We start from the raw sequence: 27,875 nt of genomic DNA, 5'->3' as shown, positions 1-27,875 counted from the left end.
TCCAGTTGACAGCTAGGGCCCAGCCAGGATGTGCAGTTGGAGTGTGTGTCCTGTAGCCCTGCATGCTGGTTTGAATTGGGCTGAAGGAAATGCAGCTTGAAATGGTGTGGGTGTGTATGTGTGTGTGTGTGTGAGTGGGAATGTGTGTCTGTTGCAAAATAGGCTGATTAAAAGACCAAGTGCTATCCACGTGTTCTCATCTCTCCCACATCCTTAATATATTAGATTATCTAAATATATTTTAGATTATTCATCACTGAGTGCTGTGTTTCCTTTCCTGCAGCGATCTCACCCCAGCCCAGTCCTCCCTCAAAACTGTGCTGTCTGCCCTGCTGCTTATGACCTACATGAGACACTTATCTAAAAGCTTCAGCATCTAGTATTTAGGACCATCTACCACAAATATTAAAGGCTGAAATGACTGAAATTGAACTTCAAGAAATAGAAAATCCATTAGGTCTGAAACTTGTTTTAAGGCTCTTTTTTTTAAATTCTATTAGATACAATGTTAATGGATATTTGCTTTGCCAAGAATCCTTTTGAAAGAGGCTGCTATTTAGATGTGCAAAGTACTCATAGGTAATTCAGCTGTTTTAGAAAAAAGCAAGAATACAAGACAACTTTATTCATACTCAATAATGCATTGCAAAATGTGCAGTCGTCATTCACTCTAGAGATCATCAACATTACTTAGATACTTCTCAGACTGTGAACATCAATATTAAAATGATAAAAATATGGTAGAACACCTAAAGTACTTTACATAAGAAACAGCTTGCAGGATTTTTTTCAAGGCCCAATTTCAAAGGCACAGAAAAGAAAGCCTTAATTAAATTGACTAGACAGGCTATTGCTGTCAGCTATCAAAACCAAAAAAAAAAAGATCCAAAGGTCCTCCATGTCCAATATCAGCTGGTAAAGAGAATAACTTTCTCCATTTTTGAAAACCTAGAACAAGAATGGAAAATAAATATTTCACACTTTTTTTTTAAATCTCTTGAAGTGTTGAACCTAGCTGAAAAAAAAAAAAAAAAGTCTGACAAAGATAATTCTTAGGGAAAAGCTGAGAGTTACATAAAATATTCCAGAAATTAGCTTGAAAGCTTAGAATTTTCTTCCTGTTTAGTTACTTTAGTACTTGCTTTCTGGCAATTAACGTCTACCTTCCTGAAATACATTTCCTTAATATCTGTAGCTCTTAAGATGCCAGCTTTTACAATGTGATGTATAGAATAATATACTTTCTCTCAAAATTGACTTGATCATGAAGCATTACATATATATTGGCCTTAGATTTAAATAAATCAGTATAGTACAACTCTTTATTTTAAAATTAATATACAATGAAATAAAATATTAGGCTTGACAGCTTCTGCTAAAACATTGTGTTCAGGACCAATACAAAAGGAGATATACCAAAGGTGAGCTAAAGACATATGTGTATGTTTAGTCTCACATGTTGTTCCATTGCCTGAGTCCACCTCAGTGAGGTCCAACCATATTTATTGCTGTAAAAAGAATTTATAAATAGCTAGATTTCTAGTGTTGGGCACTAAATTGAATGGAATAAAATATTTCAATTGGAAAGGACCTACAATGATCATCTAGCTCAACTGTGAATATCATTTATTACTGTGTTCACTTTAAATTACTTGGCTTCAACTGTGTCTTTTTTTTTTACTGAAAATTTCCTTCAAAATTCTTGTGGTAATCAATTAATTTATAATCACTGCATTCTCTATAATTAGAAAGGAGATTGATATCCAGGAGGTTTTAATCTAGTTCAATTTTATACTACACTAATAGAGATTCAACAAAGTTTATTCAGAATATTTTACACTGACAAAATTAAAGCAAGCCCCTTATCTCTGGCATGCCTAAAGTGAAGCTAATGTATCCTACTATTAAGGCTAAAAATTAAAATACCCAATAGGTAGTTAGAAAATGTAATTTTAAATTTATAATCTGATACAGGAAACTCCAGTTTCCAGGAAATTTTCTTCTGATGTAGCTTAAAGGAAGTGACAAAAAGTGTGTAGTTTTGGGGAACAAGGCCTATATTACTAAGGAAATAACATTGTTCTGTAAATTTATAGTTTAAATAGTCAACAAGTGTAATTAAATATATAATGGGATGCAACTAAATTTAAATTGCATTTATTGCTTTCAACCTTTAAAACACTAGAAAGTTCTGAGCTTCCACATGGAGTTTTCTGGTATTAGTTTTGAAGAGAATCTCCTAAAAATACATATAATGGACAGATTCTACAGTCCTTTATTTTGCACAAAAATCCAGGGTAGAAACTGACAGATTAGACTGCATTTCTGGGGAAAAAAAAAAAAAAAAAAAAAAAAAAAAAGGACATATCTGAACAGACTATGGCTCTTCCTTAATGAAGGGCTTTAGAAATCAAAATATTTGAACTCTGGTTCTTCTCTGCTTCCTGACTTTGATAGTGGATGACAGACAGCATCTGCCAGACTCATTTTCGGAGAAATCCACATGGTGCTGAAAAGGAGATTGTTACTGTCCCTCACTTACTGGGTTGGACTCCAGAAGGAAGTGTTAAACAAGACTTTCAAGAGGAGGCCTGGAGAAGGGTGCTGTTCAGTAGGTCCAGCTGTGAGCTATTAATTGCTCTGAGAGGCAGTAACTAAACACTCACTTGTCTGAGTAAAGATAAGAGAAATGGCCTTATTAAAATCTTCAGCTGAAAAATTCTCTCTTCCCCCTGTCAGATGCTACCACACAGTTTTAGTACACTACAGGCATTACTTCAACTTTGCACCGGTGTGACGATATTGAAAAGAATGCAAGCACACTTGCATACATTTGCAGTACTGCACTTCTTATGAGCCCTGCAGGAGTTCAGTCCATTGAATTCAGTGACAGAAGGGCCCAAAAACACCTATCTTAAAATTAAATGCTTATTTTATTTATTGCAGTGGATCTGATATCTTACCACCCATGGTTTGTCAGGTACCCAAATCTCCCACAAGTACTTCGGCATATCTCCAAAATTCAGTGCCTAAAAAGCAATAATATTTAAATAAAAAAGATGTGTCATTCTTACTACGGATCTTCAGATCACCCACCTCCCCAAACGGCCCAATATTGGTAGAAAGCAAAATGTGAGTAAATTTCTATGGAAGACAGATAAATAGCTTTTTATGAGGGTTCACAAACTTCACAGCCTAGTGTGCTACCAAACATATGGATGGTAACACTTAAAATGCTACATCAAACATCAGTGTGGCTTCTGAAAGCTGATTGTTGAACATTTTGTTGTAGTCAGGCAACAGAAATTCAGATGAGCTTTTATTGTTCTGTTTAGTGAACTACCAAGATGTCTCATAATAAGAAACTTTTATCCTTTTTTTAGTTTAATGCACTGTTAAGCTTTTTATTAAGATATTATTAATCAGCCTTGAGACTCAAAAAAGCAAAACCAGCAGATCTTTGAAACTGCAGTTAAAGCTGTGTTTAATGTGGGAGCATTAATGGATGTTCACGCTCTGTTACTAACTGCTGAATATAAATAGCACTATGTACTACTTCAGGTTCCCTCTTGAGTATAATACTCACACACCCCAAAATATCACATCTCCAAGGACTAGAGTCATAAAGACTGTGTGTGTATGAATGTGAGAGAACAGTGGAGGGAAAGTTCAGTAGGTTACTAAGTTGCAGAACCTTCAAATCTGCCTATTCTAAGAGGAACTGATGTTCTTATTTAACTCAAAAACAGAAAACTACCACAATAGTTCTGAACTATCTAAGCCAAAACAACACATACATTTGGAAGGACAGTCAGAAAGTTAGCAAGCAACACCACACCAGGCCTTTTCAGAAAACTGTTCTATTTTATTTGAGAAAAGAAAGCTTCCCAGAGAGAGAACATTACATTAAGAGTAATGTTTTTGGAAAGTCGGACAATTTCAAATCCTTTCTCTGTAGAGTAATATGCCCAAATTGCAAAAAAGCACTCTGTGCCCCATATTCAGAAAGAACATTAGTATTCTGTACAGAATGGTTTATCCACTCCTTTACCACTCTGTAGTGAGGAAAATCCTCAGAACACTCTACATCAAATAGTACTTTTACTTGCAATGGAAAACATATGTCTCTTCCAAAGTACTCCCAACAGGTACCTTGGATGTCTCACAAAAGTTCTGTGTTCTTGAAGAATTGTATCACAGTTCTGAAAGCTTTTTCAAGAACTCCCCTTGAAAGCAGAAAGTCATCTTAAGGATTTTATCTACCAAAAGTATTCTCCTTTCATATCTGAAGTCACATTTCCAAATAAATTCAGGAAATCCCTTTTTGTCATATAAAATTTTAACTGGGGGAAAAAAAACCTCACAAAACAACCCAACCCACAAACCCCTAAATAAAAACGCTTTACACAACCAGAAATGTTATTTGGTCTTACACAAGCAGAAATGTTACTCAATTTTACACTCTGCATGAAAAGGCACTTATGTAATCCATGGAGATTAATAGGAGAGTTTAACAATAAGGTAAAGCCACAGGGAACGCCTCATTCTAAAATCTGCCTGTACCTTCTGTGATGTTTTACATATGATTGTTTTCCTCATTTATGTGAGTACAACTGAAGAGCAATTCACCCAAAGGCAATGGAATCAAACTGGTTAAAAGGCAAAGAAGGGGTCCCTGTGGACCAAGCTCTCTCATAGAATGCATATTGACCAGTTGGGTCCACTTTGATAAAGTGATAAGTTTTTGAAAGTATACTCCAATTAACTAATACGTCCCTACTTGTTAGAAAGTCACCTTTACAGAAATGTCACCTTTGCAGAAATAATAAGTAGTTTTCTAAAAATAATTGGAAAGGAATTACAAGACAAATTTCCATCACAAATAATGAATGTTTCTCCTACCCCCTTAGCTAGCTAAAAGCTTAGGGAGACCATCAAAATAAAACAGAAATGAGCAGGTACAAAATATCATTCATGTAACAATTTTCAGACTGAAAAGACAAATTAATGGGATCATAAAATACAATGCCTTTTTTCTACAAAAAAGTAGGCTACAGCTACATCAGAAGTGAAATATGTCTCTCTCACTTTCCCGTGCTTTTGGGAATGGTTAAGATCATTACATATTGCAGGGACAGAAAAGAGAACCAGAGAAGCAACAGATTCATAATATCTTCATCCATTTTACAACTTCCCTGTTTGTACCAACACCTCATAGAAAGCTGTACAGAAAGCAATCCCTGTACAGAAAGCAATCCCCTGCTCTCAGTCTTCCAGTGGCAATTCCACTCACAATTAAACTTGGACCAATTCTTCAAATAAATAAATTACAGCGTGAGGCTGAACAAAAAAAAAAGGTTTTGATTTAGAGGAGAGGAAAAAAAGTAGTTGTAAAAAAAGAGTTAAATCTTATTTTTAAGTATTACAAAGAATGAAGTTCTAACAGGAGATGAGTCCCTTGTCCCTAAGGTCAGTGTAGAAAGTACTCCCATCAGCTGATGATCTAAATTCATGATTCCTGCAATGGTTCATGACTAACAAACATTTAAAATACAGGGTTGGGTTCAAAAGGTCTTAAGAATATATGGCTTCCCTAATGATGCCTTGTGAAGGCTGACTTAGAACAGAGGCTAGATGGAGAATATAGTAAGTATTTATTAAAAGGACTCAATGGATACACCTTGGGCAGTACAAGAGCCCAGCCAGGGCTATACCCAAGATGAACCCAAAATGGTCACAAAATGGATGATTGGTCACAAGGTCTCACACTTTTATAAGTTCTGGTCCATTAGCATACTGGAGTTAATTGTCCAATTATAGCTTTGGGTTGTGAAGTCCCATCCTTTTCTCTTTTCAGTCCACATTGTTTATGCTCTTGGGCCTGAAATTTGGATCAGTTGTCCTTGGTCCCAAGCAAGGAAAGGAATTGTTTTGCCCACCTACTCTGTGAAGAGAGCTTAACATCCCCTAATATGAAGGTCAGAACTACACACTAAAGCAGTATGGAATATGAAAAATATAAAAGCTAAAACCTAATGCATCACTAAAAGGTGTTCAAAAGTCAACATAATTTAAGGTATTATAAAACATGCAAGATTTGTTTCTGTAAAACTTAGTACAGTTTCACCTTTTTCTTTCTAACTGTTTCTCTATTTTGTGAGCTGACATCAGCAAAATCTTTCAACCAAAATGCACACTTGCTTTTTATTTCATTTATCATCCCACATTTACAAACAAAAATGTTATGGGAATACCTTGAGCTAAACGGTTTGGATGGAAGAGGGAAATGACAAAGTCAGCATCTCAAAGATGAGATTGCAATCCAACAGCAGGAAGATAACAGAAAAAAACTTCTCAATTGCTTTTTCCCAATAAAATGAACAGATAGAAGCAGAGACCTCTAAGAGTAATGAAAACAACCTACTGTGTCATCATTTTATGCAAGAAAGGGAGAGAGAAGATTAGCCTAAAACTCCTACAATAATATGGATTTTTTCAGCTGACAAAAGCAGTACTATATAAAATCTTTTCTGTGCTTTATTTCTAATTACCTTCTATCCTTTAATGAACAAGAAAGCACTTGATCTTGAAAGTCCTTGTGCAGTCAAAACTCCCACTAAAATTAATGGGACGTTTTTCCCAGCCTAAGAGCTCTGAGATCAGTCCTCATACTTAGCTCTTTCTAAGCTACTTCCATTAATCAAACTTCTTAGGCTTTTTCCTCTCCTTTTCCACTAGGATCATATATTAAAACATACAGACACTAGAAATCATAACCTTGCCTCAGGAAGAAAGCCTGCTGCACTTTGTTATCTTCAAAAATTAGCTCAATTTCACAAGTAAAACCCTGATTCTGAAGAACCTTGATTACCTGGACACCTAATACTTAATTTTGGCCTCTTTCAACAGTTCTGACAGATGTTGTGACAGTGCCTTAGGAAGTTAAGCTGCCTAAATTACACAATTGCCTTTGGAAGTCAAGCTGTCAGAATTATGCAACTGAAATGCATATACACAAAATTTATAATCCGACAAACCTCACTGAAACTAATAGAAAAAAACATAAGGGACTCTAAATAGTCTTGTGTCTCACCCCCAGCAAAACAGGAGTTTAGAGACTATGGTTCACTGCCTGTTCCTCCTATTGAGGCTCACACAACCTGCAACATATATCTGATCTGTCTAAGAGGAATAAAATTAAATCTTTACTTGTAAGCCTCAATAAACCCCTTCATTTTGCAGACTTCATTTTGCAACAAAATCTAGCAAAAAAATCTGTATTCGAGGGAATTTACTGTTATTATGGTTTTGATACAGTAGCATCGATAGCCCACCCCTCTGTTTTCTCACACTGAAATAGAATAGGAGGCTCCTGCATGAAAGTAAAAATAAGATACCCTGTAATCTGTCAAATGATGTGATACTAACATTGTCCTAAGAAAAATTATGACACTTATTTATGGCTGATCATTAATAGGTCTTAGCAAAGATAATCTCCTTTGTTGTTTTGTTTTTCTTTTCAACAGCACAGTAATGTGTATATAAATGGGAAAACTGTCAAGACACCGTGGTGTTTAATTGTTCATTTAGAGAGCCTGAGAGTGACTGTACTGCACCAACATACAGTCTAGGAATGATACAATTCCATATGGATTCTTATATAGAATTACATCCTCCTGTGAGGATACTGTAATACCTGTGAAGATTCTGTAACAATGCCTTCATTTATGAGAAATTTAAGCAAAATGAACTTCTGATCTTTTAATTATATTAAAGAAATAAAAGATCCAACAGATTACAGAAAGAAGGAGAAATTTTCTAAGGTTGATAAAGTGATTTTCACTCTTTTTAATACACACACATAAAGTACCTTCACAGTAAACACTTTGTTGAAGAAGCAGCACCAGATTAAATCACTGGCTTCCCTTCTTTTCTAGCTGGCCAGGTTTAAATTTACTTTGATGTTCTTTTGCCTACAGCTCATCTTTATGTTTAAATGCTGTAATTTACGCCACTTGAAAGCACACAGAAAAATATTAAATATATGATACCTACTGTTGATGGCTGCTCATCATGGAAGAGGAAAAAAAACAACAGAAAGAAAAAGCAGCAACTATATAATTTACAAAGATAAGAAATTTTGTATATTTTCAAAAATGAAACAAAAAAAAAACCTACACAGCAGCAGTTATTTCCTAAATGATGAAGTAAAACCCTAAAAGGCAAATTCTTTTTTTTTTAAAGAATGAAGAATAATTAAAGTAAGAATATGCCAGTGTTAGAACTAAAAGGTTCACAAGATGTGCAATTATTTTCCTGTGTGAGCAATTAAGTATGTTTTTAGAAAGACAAATGAACATTTTGTCAGGTAAAGAATTGAAGTACATTTTTCACTGCCATTTTCCTTTTTTTTCTTTTAAATCCAGTATAGAAACTGCCTATGCTGGTGTTAGGAATGAATACAGAACACATAAAATCTAGCAACACAAATGTTTTGGAGACGACAGAGAAATTCTACCTCATCAGAAGAAAGCAAAAAGAGGTTTCATAATTCAGTTTTTATTCCCAAAGCATGTGCATTCTCCACACATTTCTTTATTTGCAATACTTTACACTATCAAAAATTTTACTGGTAAGAATTACATCTCTTAATCACCATTGCCTCACAGGTCTATATCCCCAGCCTTTATCCCAGATTCCTTTTAAAATTAAGTCTCTGATACTTGACTAGTAATGGTTAAAATGAGATGTAAGGAGGAATTAACACTGCAAAGACAGTGCAAACATAAGATCAAGTTCACCTTTCATATTTTACAGTCAATTCATTTCTCTCTTCTACTTATTGTCTATGTAATGTTTAATTAATGCTGATCTCCTGATGTGAGACCACTTGACAGATGTAAAACTTTATCACATGTAAGGTACTGAATATCTAATTTCTGCAGAATCCTTTTTTTATTTTGAGCAGGCATCTAGATGCAATCCATGCATAAGGACAACATAACCCAATTAATAACTAAATACCTCTTGGCATTTCTAGTACAGTGCAAGTCTTTATGGCTCAAATGGATCTGGACTGACTGTTAATGATGAGAGTTTATAACTGGTTTCAGCCATAAAAGATTATATTATCATCCTACAAATATCAAATTATTGTGGTTGTTTGCTTCTCCGGTGTTGCCTAAATTATCATCTGTGAAGTCTTTCACCCTCATCTCAAGGGCAAAGGAAAGATAGGGTAAGTAAGACAAAGAATAATGTGTGGTTCTTGAGAAACAGATGACCACTATTTAGGCTTATGTGGATTACCTCTACATGAAATAAATTGGTGGTTTAAATTTAGCTCAACGTAGATGTGATTTATCAATGAAGAAACACAAGTAAATTACTTACTGGTAACTCTACGGCCAAAAAGATCTAAGATACAAACCACTACCTGACAAACAATGATTGGCTCTTTGCACTGCTGTTCATTGCACTGCACTTTTCTGTGGATATGTTTTGGAAAAAGTGGATGATAAGGGCCTATGTATCTCTCATGGCTGTGAAACTTTTTTCAGGTGAAAGTGCAGTAAGGTCAGTTGTATGAACACACTCCCAGCAACATTCAGGGCAAAGATTGGTTCAGGAGCTGCAGCATTAAGTTAGCAAACTATAAGTGATGGGAAAAAAAGGAAAAAAAAAGAGTAGACTTTTTGTACTCTCCAGAGATTTCTAAATGCTATGTGACAATATGCTAAAAATAAAAACAGGAAAACCAACCAATCCAAAAAAAACCACAAAAAAGAATAGAATCCTTCTCGAAAAGTGGAAATGCCCCTTCCTCATTTTCTCTCAGAGGTAGCGTATTATGATGCAAAGGAAAACCCTTTACATCTCAGAAGAAGACCCTAGTATGGTGAAAAGACTCTTAGTAGAGAAAATCTACATTTTACTGGAATCCCAAAAGTGATTCAACTTTGAAATTGGCAATGTATTTCAATATACCAATTTTTTTTTCTGCAATTTATTGCTTTGACTCCAATCCTATGAAGTCTATAAGTTCAAATCCATGCTGGGAATAAACACATACATTGAAACTGTCTGGTAAAGATTTGCACAGGCAACACATCAATTCTCTTCTATGAAGAAGGGAGCAGCAGTCCTCTCACTGAGGAAGAAGAATACAGGTAATTACTGCTGCCTTCTGACAACCGAAAGGAGGAGATCAGAAGGAGATTAACATGATCAGTTTATTTTTCTCATTATAAAGAATAGTGATAAAGTAGTCCTAACGAAGACCACCAGGATATCAAACAAACAAAGCAATTCAGAAGCTACCTTGATTACAATGCCTAGGATAACACTGACTGAGCTCACTGTTAGTAGCTTTCCCTCTCACAAACTGTAAAAATAAAGTTTGTCAAGATTTAAATAAATAACCTACATTGTTACAGACACTCCTATTCATTTCTTCTACATACCTTCTATAAAGACTAATCTTAATTTTCTTGTCTATCTGAATGATACACATCCCAGTTCTTATATTGATGTTAGTACTGGAGAGAGAGGAAGGGGTTGTGTTGGGGTTTAACCCATTACACATATAATATTACAATTAACAGATTTGCTTGACTAAGGAGTTGAAGGCTCATTCATGCCCTAAACTGTCTTATCTGTCATCCATTACCTCCATATAGAGAAAAAAAATAACCATTCTCTTTTGTGCTTCTTTGTAAACATGAATTACCGTTTTAAACAAAACATTTAATCTTCAAGCTCTTTAATTTTTTTCTGATTTTACAAAAGCCAGACCTACACTGAAAACAGAATAAAATAATGCTGTCATTGCAGCAATTTGCATAGCAAAAATGTTTCACTCACATTAAACAAGAAGAAAAACATTTTTCAACAAGATAATGCCAAACTGAACTCAAAGGTCTAAAATCTTGGCTTGTTATACCATCCCACACTAATCCTTTCATTGCCAGCAGTTGATTTATATCAGTGAGTATTACAATATAATGTAATTAGTAATGGTAATATTACCACAAATAGTATAAACAGCTCTGCTCTACTGCCTTTAGATTATTTTTGTAACCATGTTAATAACATACCATCAAGCATCAATACAAATCCTTGACAGCTTCTTGAAAAAAGATTATGCATGTCTAAGCAATTTTCTCATACACAGGTTTTCTTTAGGAAACATGCTGTCACTATTCCATTAGCTCAAAATGGAGGGTATGCATAAAAGAATCTCTGCTAAAGAAGTCTGACTGCTAGCCAGGAAAGCATATGTTCAATAGTCTGTATTTACTACTGGCTGGGTTAGGGTTGTAGGTAGCACAGCACCAAATGAATTTCATCTTTAAAAGATGTCTAGCAGTGCAGTGAATGAACCCTTTGAATGGCACAAACCCTCACTTTAAAAGTATTTCAACAGTGACTGTTGGAAAGAAAACAGAGTAGATTAACTGATATGTAGACATCTTAGGTCTGAGCCAGAGTCTCTGAAGCCCACCAGAATTTGGATGGTATCCTGAACTAGACACCTTCCTGGATCAATTAAAAAACATCCTCATACATCAGAAAAAAAAAAAAGGAGCAAAAAACAAAACCCAAGCAAACAAACAAACAAAACAACAACAAAGAAACCCCCACCAACAAAAATGACACACTATCAAACCTAAGCCTAAAGTTAAATTAATGCATTTTTGCTGAATGTCCTACCATAATTTAAGGGTACCTAACTCCCCACAGTCAAATGCTCCATAACTGGCAAAGGAAACAACAAAGTCTGTAACTCAGCATTATATATGATGTAGGTATTATATTGATGCCACTACTTTTGCTATGGATGTAGCCCAGCATAGGCATCTATCATTCTGCTGTCAAGAGGTTCAGAAAAGATCTTTGCTGATCATTGTTCAAATATATTTTCCATATTGTCAGATGGTTGCCTGATTTGATTCTTTCAATTTTGTATGGAACTATTTGCTTAATAAGGTATTCAGAATGCCAACAGGTATCATTATCACTATGATAAGATACATATGAGCCTCGAGAAAGTCAGTTTTGTCAGGTTAAATTACACAGAGATGGAAAACAGATTTTTCTCTAATATCTTTTTCCTATTTTCTTTTTTTTTTCAAAACTCATTAATTGAAGTATTTTAACTCAGTATTCTTCAAAAGTTTCTGTGTCTACAGTCAATATCTTTTATGAAATATTTCAGTCAAATTTTTAAAGTTTGTTTACTGCAAAAAAAGATACAAAGGAAATGTGGTTTTGATTTTAGTTTGTCTGGTTGTTTGTTGGGTTTTTTTGAGGAGAATGATTGGTAGTTGTTGTTGTTGTGGTTTCTGGGGTTTTCTGTGAAAGCATACACAATTGTAACTATGACTATTGATGGAAAGTTACTTTTATAAGTATACTCACAGTTTTTTCTGAAGGATCGTTATGTTACGTGATTGTATTAAATATCCTCTATGATGTTTCCACTTACCCTTACCTTCACAACCATTTTACTAAAACCATAATCTTGAGGAACAAAATCCACCTCTTCTGACTTTTAAATTTTGCCTTGCTTGGGAAACCAAGAAAATAGAAAAGATGCCTAAGTCAGCCTAAACAGAATCCTTCCTTTGACCCTCAAATAAAGAGAACTTACCATTACATGGTTGGGTCAATCACCTGTTCCCCTTCTAGGGCTGAGTGAAAATTTTACAACTTCTTCTCCTGTTTTGATTTCACTTAACACTTTTACATTTGAAATGAATGATGTTTAACAATTAGCAGTATTATGGTAAAAAAAGCAAAAATTTTTTTCCTTAATTAAGTGGTCATCATGAAGTCATTCCTCCTGTTGTGAGATACAGCTTAAGAGAAGAGGAAAGAGTCTTTCAAGATCCCCACCATCTAAGGATGTGAAGATCAGAGATCTATTACATTCATTTCTATGATAACTGACATGAAAATACAGAGAAACAATGTATAAATCCTCCTTTCCCTAGCTGTGCCTAGAATACACACATACAACCAGGACTGACCAGGACGATACAGTTCAGTAACTCCATTTCAGTTTAAGTAGCCAAGATGAGCCTCTTCATTACTCCCCAGCTATTGACAAAATTCACTTGATTAGTCTATATTAACTTTCAAAACCATCAGTTGTGCAAGTTCTGTGTTGCAATGACATTTTCAGTGTCCTATTAATCTAATATTCCCCAATTATATATATAGATAGATATATATAGTTATGCAGAATGCTCTCATAACCAGCTGATAACATAGCAACATATTTGAAGTTTTTAACTATGAAATCCAGTTTTTTAATATTTTCATAAAATTCAATATTATCATGAGAAGATATTATCATATCAATGATTTTAGAATCCATTTTACTATGATAATTAATTCTGTCCAATTTTGCAAAAGTAGACAGCAGTTAGTCCTATGATGCAATTCCAGTATTTAATTACACAGAATATTTTAAATCCTGAATTTAGGAAAATAAAATTATTTTAAAAGCCTTCAACTTAAAGTACAAATGGGTAGTTTAATGCCAAAAGAAAATAATTTTATGAAGCATAAAACAAACTGCAAAAACCATTGTAAGAAGTTAAATAGAGAGAAGGGAAATTTATAAATTAACTTTTTATGGCAAAAATTTTGTCTAGTACCTTTTACTCATAAGCATTTACTGCAGGAGTATTCAACAAAGTTCTTCAATTTGTTATATGGATCCATCAACTAATTGTTTTTACTTGCCAAAAAAATTCTAATCACCTAGTGTAACAGAAATCCTTTTTTTTTTTCCTAAACAGCTTTTATTTGAATGGGCCATCACAGCATCCTAGGTTCCCTCTCTTTTACATACATGTCTTATTTATTTGTATCTGGATAAACAGGAGGAAGAAACTGAATTCCCAGCCTACATTTGATTGAGGATTGGATAAAAACCTCAATGCTGAAAACAAACTACTTGAAAATTTGAACTAAAGTTCAACATTTAATTGCCTAAGACCTTAAATTCCTCAGTGAAGATGGGGTACTAAAGAGGAAGACCCTCTCACTTCTAAAATTTTTTAGTATGATTTTTGAGCCAGCACAACAACATTGTGTAATTTTCTATGTGCATACTCTATACAGGACTGGTCATTCTTCTAGAGAGAAAAAATATAAAAAAATAATAGTCAGTCCTTTATTTCAGAAAACAGACTCCAAACCAAGATTTACATCAAACAATTCATGCTGGTTCTAGAAAAATCAAGAGATAAGCAAGCATCCCTCAAGCTTTCTCCCAGCTTCTGATGATTTGAAAATCAGCCTGACAGCTATTTAGAAATCCACAACTGTTCTCATTATTTCATAGTTATGCAGGGTAATGCTTAAAACAACAGATAAAATGATCATATGAATAAAAAAATATAGCTAAGGCTGAACTGTCCTATAGAGGCAACTGTGAGACTTTACAGAGTGTTTTTGGTGTTTTCTAATTCTCTCTTTAATAAAGACTAGTACCTAATGACTCAAACCACACATATTTTTGACTCTTCAGTATTATTACTCTTTAAGTATCCAATAAGAGGAAAAAAAGAAAAAAAAACCCAAAATAACCCCAAAAAAAAACCCAAAACAAATCAAAACCATAAAACACCACAGAATTCCCCAAAACTAAACCAAAACAAACAAAAAACCCCAAAACAACAACAAAATAAACCAACTATGAGTTTGATACAAACAGCAGCAACATATTTATTTAGTATTCTGTCCATAAAGTGATATTCTCGCTGTTACAGAGTTCAACAGAAGATGCTACAGAATGTCTTTAGCTGAAAACACTACACTTCCCACTGTGTCTCCCATGACAACCAGGCTTCTCTGAAAACAAACTGTACCACCCTAAGGCATCAAAAGTAGTAGAAAGAATTTGCATTCTTCCTACTGTTGGTTTCACCAGAAAAAAAATTGAGCTTTGGCACACTGAGAGCTAAAGCGAAGTCTTATTTCGCCTTTGCAAAGTCCAAGATACAAATGAATCAATAATTGCATCAGCACACAAACTTATAAAGGAAAACAAACCTGGCTATCTAACTCACTTGTTCTGACAGAAATCTTGAGGTATCAATAAAACTGAAAATGCAAATAACAGAGCAGGATACAAGGACTTATACCAAGAGAATTAAGCAGCTGCCATTTGCTAAACTCCAGAGTTTAGCAAACATTCTCAAATCCCAATCAAACCTTTCCATGGTAATTTTTTATTTCTGTAAACTTGCATCAACATTTACACAGTCTCACACTTTGCAGCCCTCACTTTCTTCTCTTTTTCCAGGCATATCCTATGTCAGTACTTAAATCACATAGCTCACCAGTTATGTCAGTTCCTTGAACTGACTAAAACCTAGACCTGCCTCCCCAAATTATTATTTTTCCCAGAAGAACAGAACAATCACTAGCACTGACACAAGAGAGGTGGCAAGAACAGACAGCTGGAGGCAGGGAAAAGAGCACGACTTGCCTTTTTGGCAGTTGTGTGGTCAAAACTGGTGCTGATAGATCAAAGAGAAAGCTAGAATTTTATATGACAGGAGCTGTATCTCATTCCATATTCTTCTCCTGAACTGGAAAAGCATGAGATGAACATGAATTCCCATTAGAACTAGCTTTATTATACAGTCAGCTAACACCAATACTTTTTCACTATCTGGAACAATGATCTGATGATTTATGGTACTGGAAGCTAGGCTATCATTCCACAAGGGCCACACTTAGAAGGATCTTGACTTTTTAAAACTTAGGGAAACAAGTTCTTTAAAAGACCAAATAGTCACAGAAACAGAGCATTTGGTCAGAAGCATCTGCCAAAGTATGTGTCACTTAACTGTTCCCTTGGGAGCCATTAAATAAAAGGCACATTAGACATCTACCACAATAGAGCCTATAAAAGGTACTTCTACTGCATTTAAAGAAGGAAAGAAAGCCAAAACAAAATGCTCACAGTAAACTACAACTGCTGGCTCTTCAGATCTACCAGATGACTTCTAATTTCACATTAATAGGAAAGAAATTACAAAAAGTACACTGCAAATATGTGTCTGTGAAGAAATAAATTTAGTTTAATTAGTACTAATACAGATTAAAAAGACAAAAGGAAAAGGAAAAACAACCAAAACCATAGCAAAGAGACTTCAGGAGTAAAAGATAATGATTTTTAATATCAGTGGTTGACCCCTGACAATTATTGGAAGAGTAAACCTGGAAAATGTACTTAACTGAAACAGTGCAGATTTAAACAATTTCCCTTGATTATTTACTGAATAGTATAATGTAACCACTTCTTCAAATAAGTGTCTGGACTTGGATACATAATGTAGTCTTTCTTTCCAGAAAGATCAATTTGCGACCAAACTGTCTCAGAACTGAACTTTCTGTGTAAATAAGTTTCCATAAATCTTATAACATTTCAGATTGCACCTGAAAACAGCACTCAAAGCTTCTTCAATCTTTCTTTTTTTTTTAATTAAAATTCATATTATACAATACTAGAGATTATTTAGGGGAAGATACAAAAGCTAATTCTTTTCCAGATGCATTTCAACATCATTGTTAGTCATTCTCCCTAATTCGTGTCGGCCTTATTATATACATATAATTATTAAAATTATATTTTCATAAATGCCATAATGACAAACTTTGAATATACCCTAGAAATGCTAATCTGTACTCAATAATAAAAGTATTTGGAAAATAAACTGCTTAAAGAATGCTTTCACATTTCAGAAATCTGCACACATCTTCCCTCTCAACTAAAATAAGTATTTGACTTTACCAAGAGCATATGTGCAAATAACTTATCAAATTTAGGTCCTCAGAATAGGGATTAGAAGAGGGTAGCCAGAACATCAGCAGCAGCCTGTGAAGTAAAATCCATTACCTACAAGATCCATACATCAGCAGTTATGCCTAAGCATTGTGTGAACTATGTATATGTCACTCTTCTATAAGTAACTTTCCACTGGAAAAGGCAATATTCTCAATCACTGATAAAGGCACTATATAAATAGAGTACCTATTTTGTTTTAAAATGCAACATACTGCTTATCTTAAGACATATCACAATGGCAAAGCACTAAAGCATTCTCTACTTACTCAGCTTTGTTTTACTGTGCGAGACCTGAGCTAAACTAAATGCCACCATTTGATGAGCTGCACCAATCTGATCTGAGAGCTTCTGCTGTACAAATTCCCAATTCCCTTGCTCTGATCCCTTCTCTTACTGAAACAGATCTAGTAATCTCTGTTGTACACTGAAGCTAGCCTCAAAGGAGAAAGCCTTTTCTATGGCAGTTCTAGGGAGACTAACACCATTGATAGACATTGCTAAGGCCTCAGATATTCAATCTCTTTCAAGTCAATGAATTTTAAAAGAGTTTCTTGTAGCATAGAGTTCACTGATATTTTGCACTTGAATATGTGCCAACTCACCTTTCAGCCCCACTGGTTGCTGAGGTAAAAACATTTGTATGGAATTTGTCCATTTTTCTGAAATGGGAAGGTTATTTCTCAGAGTCTAACAACCCTGACACATTGATAGGGCTGGAGGGGCTAGCATTCCTTTCAATTAAAATGCCGTGGCTTTCAAACTGAGTGAGAAATTTGATAATGTAGACAGCACATGTAAAGCCTTTAGCTTGCTAATGACTGAGAATGTGCAATCCATCATCTAAAACAAAACCCATAAGAATTGTCCTAGCATGAATGATATCTTTCCCAGAACTATTACCATTGGCATCCTGCACCATTTCACACTGCTACACTGAGAAAATATGAAGTATTCCTGAACTGTTCAGGAATACAAATGCATTTGGTCTTTGATTAATTGCATTAAAACCACAAATGTGAAGCCTTCACACAGAGAAATGGGTGAATAGGACATTTTTTCCTCTTTTATTTTTGTCTTTTTATAAAAATGCTACTGTTTTCACTTTTAGGAAAGGTGCCAGCAAAGCTGAAATACACTGAAAATATCCAAGTGTTGGCCAGAAGGAAAGTTTTGCCATGACTGTCAAGGGTTCCTAAAAAGGAGATAGGGGTGGTCAGGAGTGGTGGTCAAGAAAGGATGAAATTGTGAGATTTTCAAGATGATTTATTACTCATAGTACTATGCACCACATTTCTTCTATTGGTTTTGTTTTAACCTTTCCCATGATCCTAGTATAACAATTCTCTTCCTGTCCCAGTGAAATTAAACAATTTTTCCACGTTTTTTCTCTTCATGCTATGTTCTGTCTTTTCAGACATCCTATTGCTTATTGTGGTTTGCCAGGCAAGTTTAATCTTGCTGCCTCACCTTGCAAATCAATCAATCCTATTTTGCTAACAGTTAGAACACTTACCCAGACTGATACCCACTCCAAAATCAGCACCTTGAGTTTGATCTGTGCACATTGGATTATTGAACTATAACAACTGACAAAAGGAATTTAAGAAGATTTTAATGTCTGTGACCATTTAATTAAATTTCTAAGGGTGACATTTATCTGGCCATATCTATACTGTGGGCCATTTGCAACTGCAGAAGCCCCAAAGTCTGTCTATCTTGTCAGTTAAAGAGAAGCAAACACCTACAATAGATAAGATGGTACAAGTCCTGATGATACTTTTTTCCCTTTAAACTTCAAGTGCAGATGTCTGTATTTCAACAGAAATGTGAAAGGCAGGAAAAGCTGGTTTGAGTTTACAAAATTCCTCATCATGAGCTTTGCAAAGCCACTGAAAAGAGGCACCACATTGAAAATATCAACTGTGTTTGGGCAACATCATTGAAAGAATTCAACATTCAGAGGTGAAAATGTATTTAATCAGATTTTTCTAAGAAATGTTAAAATAAGAGACATACCTTAAAATGTACAGATCTTTGCATATATGTGAGGCAGATGATGTATTTTGTAGCATATTTGTCCTAACAAATTATTAATTGTAATGGAGTTGGGGAACACTTCAGACTACTTCAAACTAACCAACTCTGCCCGTCATTTGACTGACTCTGAAAATAATAAGGAAATAAAATAGAGAGTATAAACAGTGAGTTTTCAGGAAATATTTATGAGAACAATGAATTAATATTCCAGGCCATTTGATCTAGTAATAGTGTTCAGGTTACTGCAGAATCTTGTGATCTGAGCCCAGATGGAAATTTTAATGCTATATGCAGGGTGACAACAGACAACAACCATGGTGGGGAGCAGGGAAGAAATACAAAATAGAGCAACAGAAGAGAACCCACACATGAAGAAACCACATAAATTATATTATCTGTACATGCAATTTGTGTTGTAGATCCAGTTGCTTGAATCTAGAACATCCACTACAGTCCTCATTGAAGGAAACAATGTGAAAATTAATCACTAGGTTCAATTTATCTCAATATTAAGAAAAAAAGCACGACAAGAAAAAAACAGTTCTATAAAATTCAAACAAAAGAGAATATCCAACATAATTAACAGAAAAATTATTTAGTATGCACACCAGAAGAAAAACTTATAAAAGCTTATGGATAATATTCACAAGTTAAATGTATCCAAATCCATACTACCTGACAGGGTTCTCCTGAGAGGGCTCTAAGACTGGGTGGTGTGACTTTAGTCCACTGTCTATTACTTGCATGGCAATTTGATGAGATCCCTGATGGATTTAAAAATGCTATCATTAAGGATCCTTAAAGAAGCAGGAAAAAGAGACACAGAGAATAATGCTATGACCCTCAGATCAGGAATTTGCAACATGACAGAGACCACAATAAAGAAGTTATCAGGAATATACAACATGGATTTACCAATGCTACGTCATGCTTGACCAGCTGATAGGAGCAACCTGACACCTCTGATGAAATGTCTGGCTGCAAAAGACAGTGGATGGAACCTATCTTGGCTTTAGCAAGACTGTAGATATTAAATCAAACACTTTCTTCATATGGAAGGTGAGAATACAGAGGCTAGAAGAAAAGGGTGAAGGTTGGTTGTATAGACATGAAACCAAAGTTGGGCACCTGACTAAGAGCTGGTGACAAGCAGATTGTCCCAGTGGTTCATTTGCAGTCCTAATTTACACACTGGATGACAATACAGACTGCACCCTCAGCAAATTTGAAAACAGAAGCAATACTGGGTAAGTGCTTGACCTGACAAGTTGAAGAGATTCAATCCAGAAGAAACTGGATAAAATTGAGGACTGGACCAACAGAAAACTTAGGAGAGTCAATAAAGAGAAATGCAAAGTTCTAAGAAACAACCCCATGCAGACTGGAAATAATTGCCCTGTAAAAGGTGTCTGAAGTTTAGGACTTGATGATAGGTAAAACATGCATCTCATGGCAAATAAGGAAAGTTGCAGACATAGGAGCACAGTAGCTGCAAATCACTATCTGTCTTTTCTCAGTATCATTGAGATTGCATCAGTAGGGATGATGAAAATTCAGGAGATTGCAGCAGGTAATATCAAGACTTATGTAGTTTTATTATCATATAATTATTATTATTGCATTTACATATTTTTATTATCACTGCATTTTCTAAAAAGGTGATTATTCAGAAAGGATAAGAATAGGTAACTGATTTTCAGTCACTGCTGTATGACAGACAAATGATAACCACACTTAAAGTTATGTTTCACATCTAAGAAAAATGCTTGTTTTATCTCTACAGCATTTCTCAACATCTAACAACACTGTCACTATTCTGCAGTGCTCTATTAGAAACTCCAGAACCTGGATCCATAAAGGTAGATAGAAAATAACTGAAAAGTACCTCCTAGTCATACTAACAAAAAGCTTGCAGCCATATACCATAATTTTTGTCCCCATAGGTTTAGGGGTTTTTTTGATAGGGGGATATTGAAGGCAAGGGGGTGAAGAAGGAGAACACAATTATAAATAAATTAATGATGACTGACAACTGTTTTAGAACTTGGAAAGCAAAAGCAGTTCTTTTAATCTAGGAATGAATTTTGCAGAGAGAGGTCAATATTTTCCAAATTTTCAGAAAAATTATGGATTGATGACAGCCTGCAAGATTATGATTTGGTTTGCTACCATCTATTGTCCTTTTCCCCATAACTTCATATTTCTTTTACACCACTTACAGTGCTTTGATGGGAAGTGAACAAGAACAGCATTTGGAGAGTGGTAAAATAGCTTCATTTGTCTAGTGCTGAACTGTTTCACGAAGTATTACCTTCTTATAACTGCTCAAATGACACTGGTGAGACTAACAATGAGCATAAGGACAAATGAGCAATTATATTTGCCAGGTTGCTTTAAATATTTTAAAATGGCATATGGGAAATTGCATTGCTACAAAGCAATGCAAACAGGGGCAACTGAAATTGTCTTAAAAAATCTAATTCTATTTTTTTTTTTTTAATGCGTACTTATTAAAATGGCAATGTCAGTAATACAGAACAAAATATGCTGGTAATAAAACAGAAGGGAACATAATACAATCAGGAGGTTATATGCCATTGTCAATATATTTAGATGCCTTGGTTTGAAGACCATTCAGTACAAATAAAAACAAACAAGTTCTGAGACTAAAGGCACAGCAGAAGCATGTGGAAATTGCAAAGATACTTTGTATTGCACAGCATCAGGAGGTGTACAATCCATGATGAGGATGAGATGATTTCTCAGGGAGTTTTGTCACACCAGAACAGAATTCTGCCACTATGTTCACTTGAAGAACTGCGAATGGGACAACTACCACAGCTGCCTATAAAAAGCTTTTGCTCTCTGAAAGTCACACAGAGAAGCATCACTTATGACAGCAATAGACTTAGAATATTTGTAGGAATTGTGGAACTACTGAACTGTCACATAATGCTGTCATGCAGCAGATTTAATTTGCCCTTGTGAAAATTACAGAAATAACAGAAAGAAGAAATGAATGCCTGGCCTATATATTAAAAAAAAAAAAACAAAAAGAAATCAATGAGAACAGGAGCGTTTAGTAAGAGGTTAAATAATAAATGAAGATGATGTTAGCATAAGGAAAATTTAAGGGTTTTGCAATTTAGCATGTGAAACTATTTTCTTGTGTAGATTATTTTCTTAAATATTCTTGAACCAAATAATTGCTTTCAGTTCTTAAGAACTTTATAATTAAAATGTATACATTTGGATTAAAATAAAGAAAAAATAATTTTTAATTGTTGCATTTTACATTTCTAGGAGTAGCTTTATATATGTCAAGTGTTCAATACAAGTTGGTGAGCACATGAGTCTTCATCCATGTCTTAATTGAAAAGAATTTCAGTAGAATCAAAGGACATATGGAATAAAGACCTAATCTGGCTCTGAAACAAATGAACTAATAAATTCTTTGATATGGTAAGAGAATTGTTCACCTTCACATTTCCACTTTAAGTTTAATCACCTTCTATTTGACTGAAACTTCCACCTACTTTTTGGCAAAGTTTTCTTGCATTTTGTTCTACTGGAAGGAGCTCTTCTTTGTTGATCCTTGGAGGAGTAGAAAAAAGACACAGTCCTAATATATATTAATATGCTATAGGTGAGAGGAAAATCCAAAATATTTGTATGAAATAGCTAGTCTTTAATTTTGTTTCCTCTTGACATGGTTTGGCCATGAAGCTTAAATGTGTTAGTGAGGTAGGACAGTGGGGGATACAATTCCTGAGCAACCTGATTGTTACTGCTCTTGAATTTGTGGATTGTAAGGAAGGAAGGCCAGCAGAAAGGAAAAAAAATGCAGTTGGGAGAGAGTTAGAAGTCTGTGAGATTGCCACTTGTGGAAGTAGTCACACACAGAATTTCTAGGCACATATCTAATGAAAGAAGCACTGTCTGTGTTTCCTTTGAGATCTAAAATTAAAAGGTTAAAATGAATTGCAGAATGTCATCCCCTTGTTTCATACTGTAGGAGATGACAAAAACTCTGCCAATAGTTTTATTAACCAATATTTACTGACTGCCCTTAATAAACCTCCAGTGATGACAAGTTTTTGTTTCTCCAGGTAATCTATTTTCAGATGATAGTTCTTTGCATCTATCACAGGAAAAACTTTTAATCTGAGTTTTCAGTGCTGCAGTTTAAGCTTAATACTTCCTGTTGAATGCACCAGGGACACAACACAGATTACAGATGATTCCATCCCTATTTACAGTAGCCTTTTATGTGCTAAACTTTCTGCATAGGGACAAATGTGATGCAGCCACATGGGGACCAATACAGTGTCTGATAAACTCAGGGCATAGACACTTCTCTAATTGTTTATTATATGTTGTGCCAGATGTCCCATAGAGCCATTGCTGTATTTTTCCCAGCAGGAAAGGAAGAAGGAGAAAAACCTTTATTGTTATCTTTACTTGTATGAAATGCTCAGACACCGCAGTGATGAAAACCATATCAGAAGGTACCTAGGCTCCCTACTTTCTTTCAAGAATAATTTACCCACTTCCAAGAATTGCAATGGCAGCTGCTATTTCCCAAAGATTTTCCAAAACAACCTGTAGAAATCTGACGTACATCTGGCTTTGAAATATATGCAGGATGAGCTGTACCAATGCAATCTACTAAAATACTATACTATATAACAAAAACTAATAATAATAATAATAATAATAATAATAATAATAATAATAATAATAATAATAATAATAATAATAATAATATTTTTATGCCTAAAAATGTTAATATTCTATGTTAGAATTGAGAGAGAAATTTTTTCCAGTAGTTTTTCCTTTAACTTTTCCTTTTTTTTCTTTTTTCCTCTTGAGTGCAAGCAAGAATTAGACTAAAGGGGGACAGGTACCTATCAGATAAAGCCCGTCCTCCCCATGTTTCCAAGCCTAATGTAACAATCAGTTTTTCTCAAACCCCAGGGTGTTTCTTTAAACAAGATGGTGATGTGCCTACTAATTTTCCAATTTTCACTGCTACCAGCCCTTACTCCTTCACATGCAAACACATTTTCTTTTTAACAGTAAGACTAGGGACCAGAAATATGAGATAGAGGAGTAGGATAGATTTCTGTATAAAGCATTAGAAAGAGCTAAAGGAGAAGCTGTACACAGTTGTTAAAAATTTCTTTAGGATCTTGAAGCATTCTCCCTACTTACTCCATGTATGTCTATATGACCAATGATTGCTTGTATAAATATAATCACTAACTGTTTCTTTCCCCTAGATTCTTGCACTACAAGCTTCAAATCAAGCTTTACAGGTTAGTGAAGGAGCAGTTGAGTTTTCAGGTTTTCCCGACTTATATCCTGATATTAGACATGCTGGCTTTGCCAGTCAACATATCTGTGAGTGTGGTCTTCTTCCCCAGCAGACCACTCAGTAAGAATGTATTTGCTTAAAACCACGTTTTCAGTGGTGAGCTATATTATAGTCTTATGTAAGAACAGAATTCATTATTAATAGAATTAAGATTACCCTCAGTAGAGGCAGTAGCCTGAAGGATAATTACTGGACTAGCTAAATTGTAAATGTTTTTTTTAGCTATTGATTTCTTAAAAATTTGTTTTCAGAAAAGCCAAGTACAAGCTGTATTTGCAGAGAAAAAGCCAATGGGGTGAGGGGAGAGTGGGGTAAAGGAAGAAGGGGAGGAAATGTTATCCTGCCATGAAGATGGTGTTGATAAAATTTATTGCTAAAAATTTAATATGTTTAGGGCCATGATGAAATGCTTATCATCAGCTTGCATTGCCTGTAGTTCTTGCTGATTCCAGCCCGCTCAGCGTATCCTGGTAATGAAATGAAATGGCATGGGCCCAGTGCCTGCAAAATAAAATTCATTTCATTACAGTATGGGAGGCTTTCTTTTTCTTTTATTCCTTAAAGGCTAAACTCAGGGACATACAGACCACAAACCTTTATGGGTTTCTTCTTTTTCTGTATTGTTTTGTTTAAAAAGTAATGGTTTAATATTTGTTACTAAAAGGAATACCAATAACTTAAATTTGAATTTACTGGCAATGAGTCTGGTACACCCTTCCCTTAAATCCAGCTATGGTCACATAACTTCTATTTTAAGTACCTATTTTAAGAAGTTCTCTTTAGAATCAATGTCACCATTGAATAGGTAATATATTGGCTTCTTCTTCCTCAATTCTCCTTATTTACCCAATTACCCTTACCAAGCCATGGTGCTTCTAGCTTTATAATCATTTAAATATTATAAAGAATCAACCAGGACTCATTGTCCCTGGACCTCTCCACTGGGGCAAAAAAAACGCCCAAAAACACAAGATTAGATTTCTGATCTGACAAAACAAGGATTTTTTTTTTGTTTGCTTTGGGTTTATGTGTGCTATATAGGGCAAGTTCTCCACAGTTATCAATCTATGGACAAGCATAAATGGCACACATTAGACAACAGCTGAAATACCACATTCTCCCAAATATTACAGCACAATTTTTTTGTAATGTTCTAATGAACTAAATCTTGTTGCAACAAAGTTTATCTATGCAAACTATTAAGCTCTAGTTTTACTGTGCTCTCCTTTCAAAACATTTATATTATTCCTCCTCCCAATAAAACTGTGTTTATTTTTACATTAAACCATACTTAACACTTCCCAGAGTTACTGCTAGTTTTATAGTCAAATTCACCTTGCATTCACCCTACAAAACCATGTGTTTTCATTAAACTGACTATATTGTTGCATCAATATTTGGCCTCTAGTATTTCATACCTCTGGCAACAAGCTGAATGAGCCAAAAGTACCCATACTTCCACCATATAGAGAGAACATTTATACAGGGATATGCATTCTATTATCAAATGTGCTAATCTTTCTTTTTTGGGATAAACCAGAACTGGATTGAGCCTGAAAGCTTTTGGCATTGATAACACAACCTACTGTTCAATTTGTATTAAATCCAGACAGGAGCAGCAGAACTCTCCACTGAGGTGTTTTGCCACTTTATAAGAAAACAGACTTTTAAAAGCAGAAGATGAAAATAGTTGCATTAATAATCTTCTTCCAAAGGATGGATAGGTACAGTGATTAAAGTGTTATCTTGGGGCTTTAATGACCTGGGTTCAAGTTTCTGTTCTATTTTCCTTATCTCTTTGAGACACAAAGGTACACGTGTTGTGTTCCCAAACTAATACAAATACCCAGATGCTCATGCTTCCCTGTCCTTGAAGATACTTTCAAAAGTTTTTTGTCAGTTTGGTTTTTTTTATTTAAGATTAACCAAAAGTAACTACTAGATACAGACTTGATCCAACTAAAAATAAATTAATTCCAAACGGACAACATGTCAACATGATAATAAGTGATCCAATGTTTAAAAAAAAAAACCCAAACAAACAAAAAAATTTCCATAACTCTTCCTTGGAGAAGCTGAAGTTCTTTAAAACCGTTTATTGGCTTTCTGGTAGTGTCAGGCAAAATATCTTGTCTTGCATATGAAACATCTACTGGATAGAAAGTTACAGTTTTGTATTCTACGTTTGAGCATAGTTACTCATATTAATAGAGCATAGCACCTAGGAATGCAATTCAGTCTTAATGGCTTAAGACATAAACCATTCTTTTTATATCTTTTCCCTCACACCAACCTATAATCCCACTTTTCTGTCATTTACCATTGTCAGACTCATTCTGAAATCCCTCATTAGGGTAAATGAAGGGATAAATGGGCTGCAAAGTTGTACAGTACCAATTTGGCCTTACCTGAATGAAAAGTTCAGCTAAATCTGACACTTTTTTTAACACTTTCAAAACAAGATTACCTTGAACAAGGTGCTAAAGATTTTAATTTTTTATACAGGAATGGGTTACTTACCTCATTAAAATCCCCAGGAACAATCAATTTTCTGATTAATTTCTTGATACATATTTGCTGCCTTCTGATAGTGAATTACCTTGTTGGTATATTTATCACAAGTCTTTTGAAACAGCAACAGACTACTTTCTTCTGTCATTTCCTAGGACCTCACAGGGCTTGTCACTTACTCATTTTTAAAGTGGACTATATTTCTGTAAATTAGGTCAACTCTTCAAAAGGTAATGCTTTATTTTAACTCATAATTCTGATACACTAAAACATCAGACATACACCAGATCATAGCTGCTACAAGGGAGACCTGGGCATTTTACCAGTCAATCTGACCTGCTTTCAGCATCATTAGAAGGATGATGACACTTAACTGCCTGCTTCCCCAACACATGACACTTCCTTTCATTTAGACTTCGGATTACCAGCACTGTTACTGAGTCTAATGAACCAAAAATACATTTTCCTGCATTGCAAAGTGCAGTCTGTCATTAGAAAAAAATGAAGTCTTCAAATTTGTTTGTAATAGATCTCTTCCACCCAGAACAAAGAAAGGGATATGAAGGGAAATAGTTTTCTAAACTCCTGCAATGAGATTGGAAAATCAGGTTTATATACTATGCATTTGAATGTAATGGCAATTATGGAGAACAAGCATTACTAACCTCTGATGCGTATTTGACAGTCTATATTTCATCAGAAGGGTGACTAGTTGTTTGTTTGGGGTCTTTTTTACAGAGCTGGAAAGTAGAGGGATCTAAGTATAGTACCAAGAGTATCAGTGGTTTGGCTAGCTGAAATACATAATAGCAAACACAATTACTAGGTGCTTAACACTGAGCAAATACAGAAAGCCATGTTGATAAGGGTCAAAGGAGCTAGAAAAAAATGGAATGGGAGGAATCAGTAAAGAAAATACCATCTGCATTCTGAAGGAGACACTAAGAATGAATAATGTGGGAAAAGATCTTTCTCCTAAAAATGTTTTCTGCTAAGGCTAGACATATATTGGAGTGTGCAAGAAAATGCACCCTTCTCCATACTGCACTAGATTCATAGATACATAATACAAAAAGACTT

The 27,875-nt window shown here is 34.8% G+C and overlaps 1 protein-coding gene across 7 annotated transcripts in view; it reads right to left on the bottom strand.

Annotated features, from left to right (window-relative positions):
* Positions 1 to 27,875, bottom strand: part of PCDH9 (protocadherin 9) — a 665,543-nt gene that overhangs the window by 368,484 nt on the left and 269,184 nt on the right. For 4 of the 7 annotated variants that reach the window (XM_054654531.2, XM_077173635.1, XM_077173637.1 and 1 more), the window contains exon 4: positions 2,964 to 3,029. The exons of the other annotated variants lie outside the window; for them this stretch is intronic. In XM_054654531.2, the coding sequence (XP_054510506.1) occupies positions 2,964 to 3,029 (66 nt within the window). The remainder of the gene's footprint in view (positions 1 to 2,963; positions 3,030 to 27,875) is intronic. 7 annotated transcript variants of the gene reach the window in all.

The sequence above is a fragment of the Agelaius phoeniceus genome, chromosome 2 (assembly GCF_051311805.1).
Source record: "Agelaius phoeniceus isolate bAgePho1 chromosome 2, bAgePho1.hap1, whole genome shotgun sequence".
Taxonomy (NCBI): Eukaryota; Metazoa; Chordata; class Aves; order Passeriformes; family Icteridae; genus Agelaius; species Agelaius phoeniceus.
This window is presented reverse-complemented; position numbering and strand designations above follow the sequence as displayed.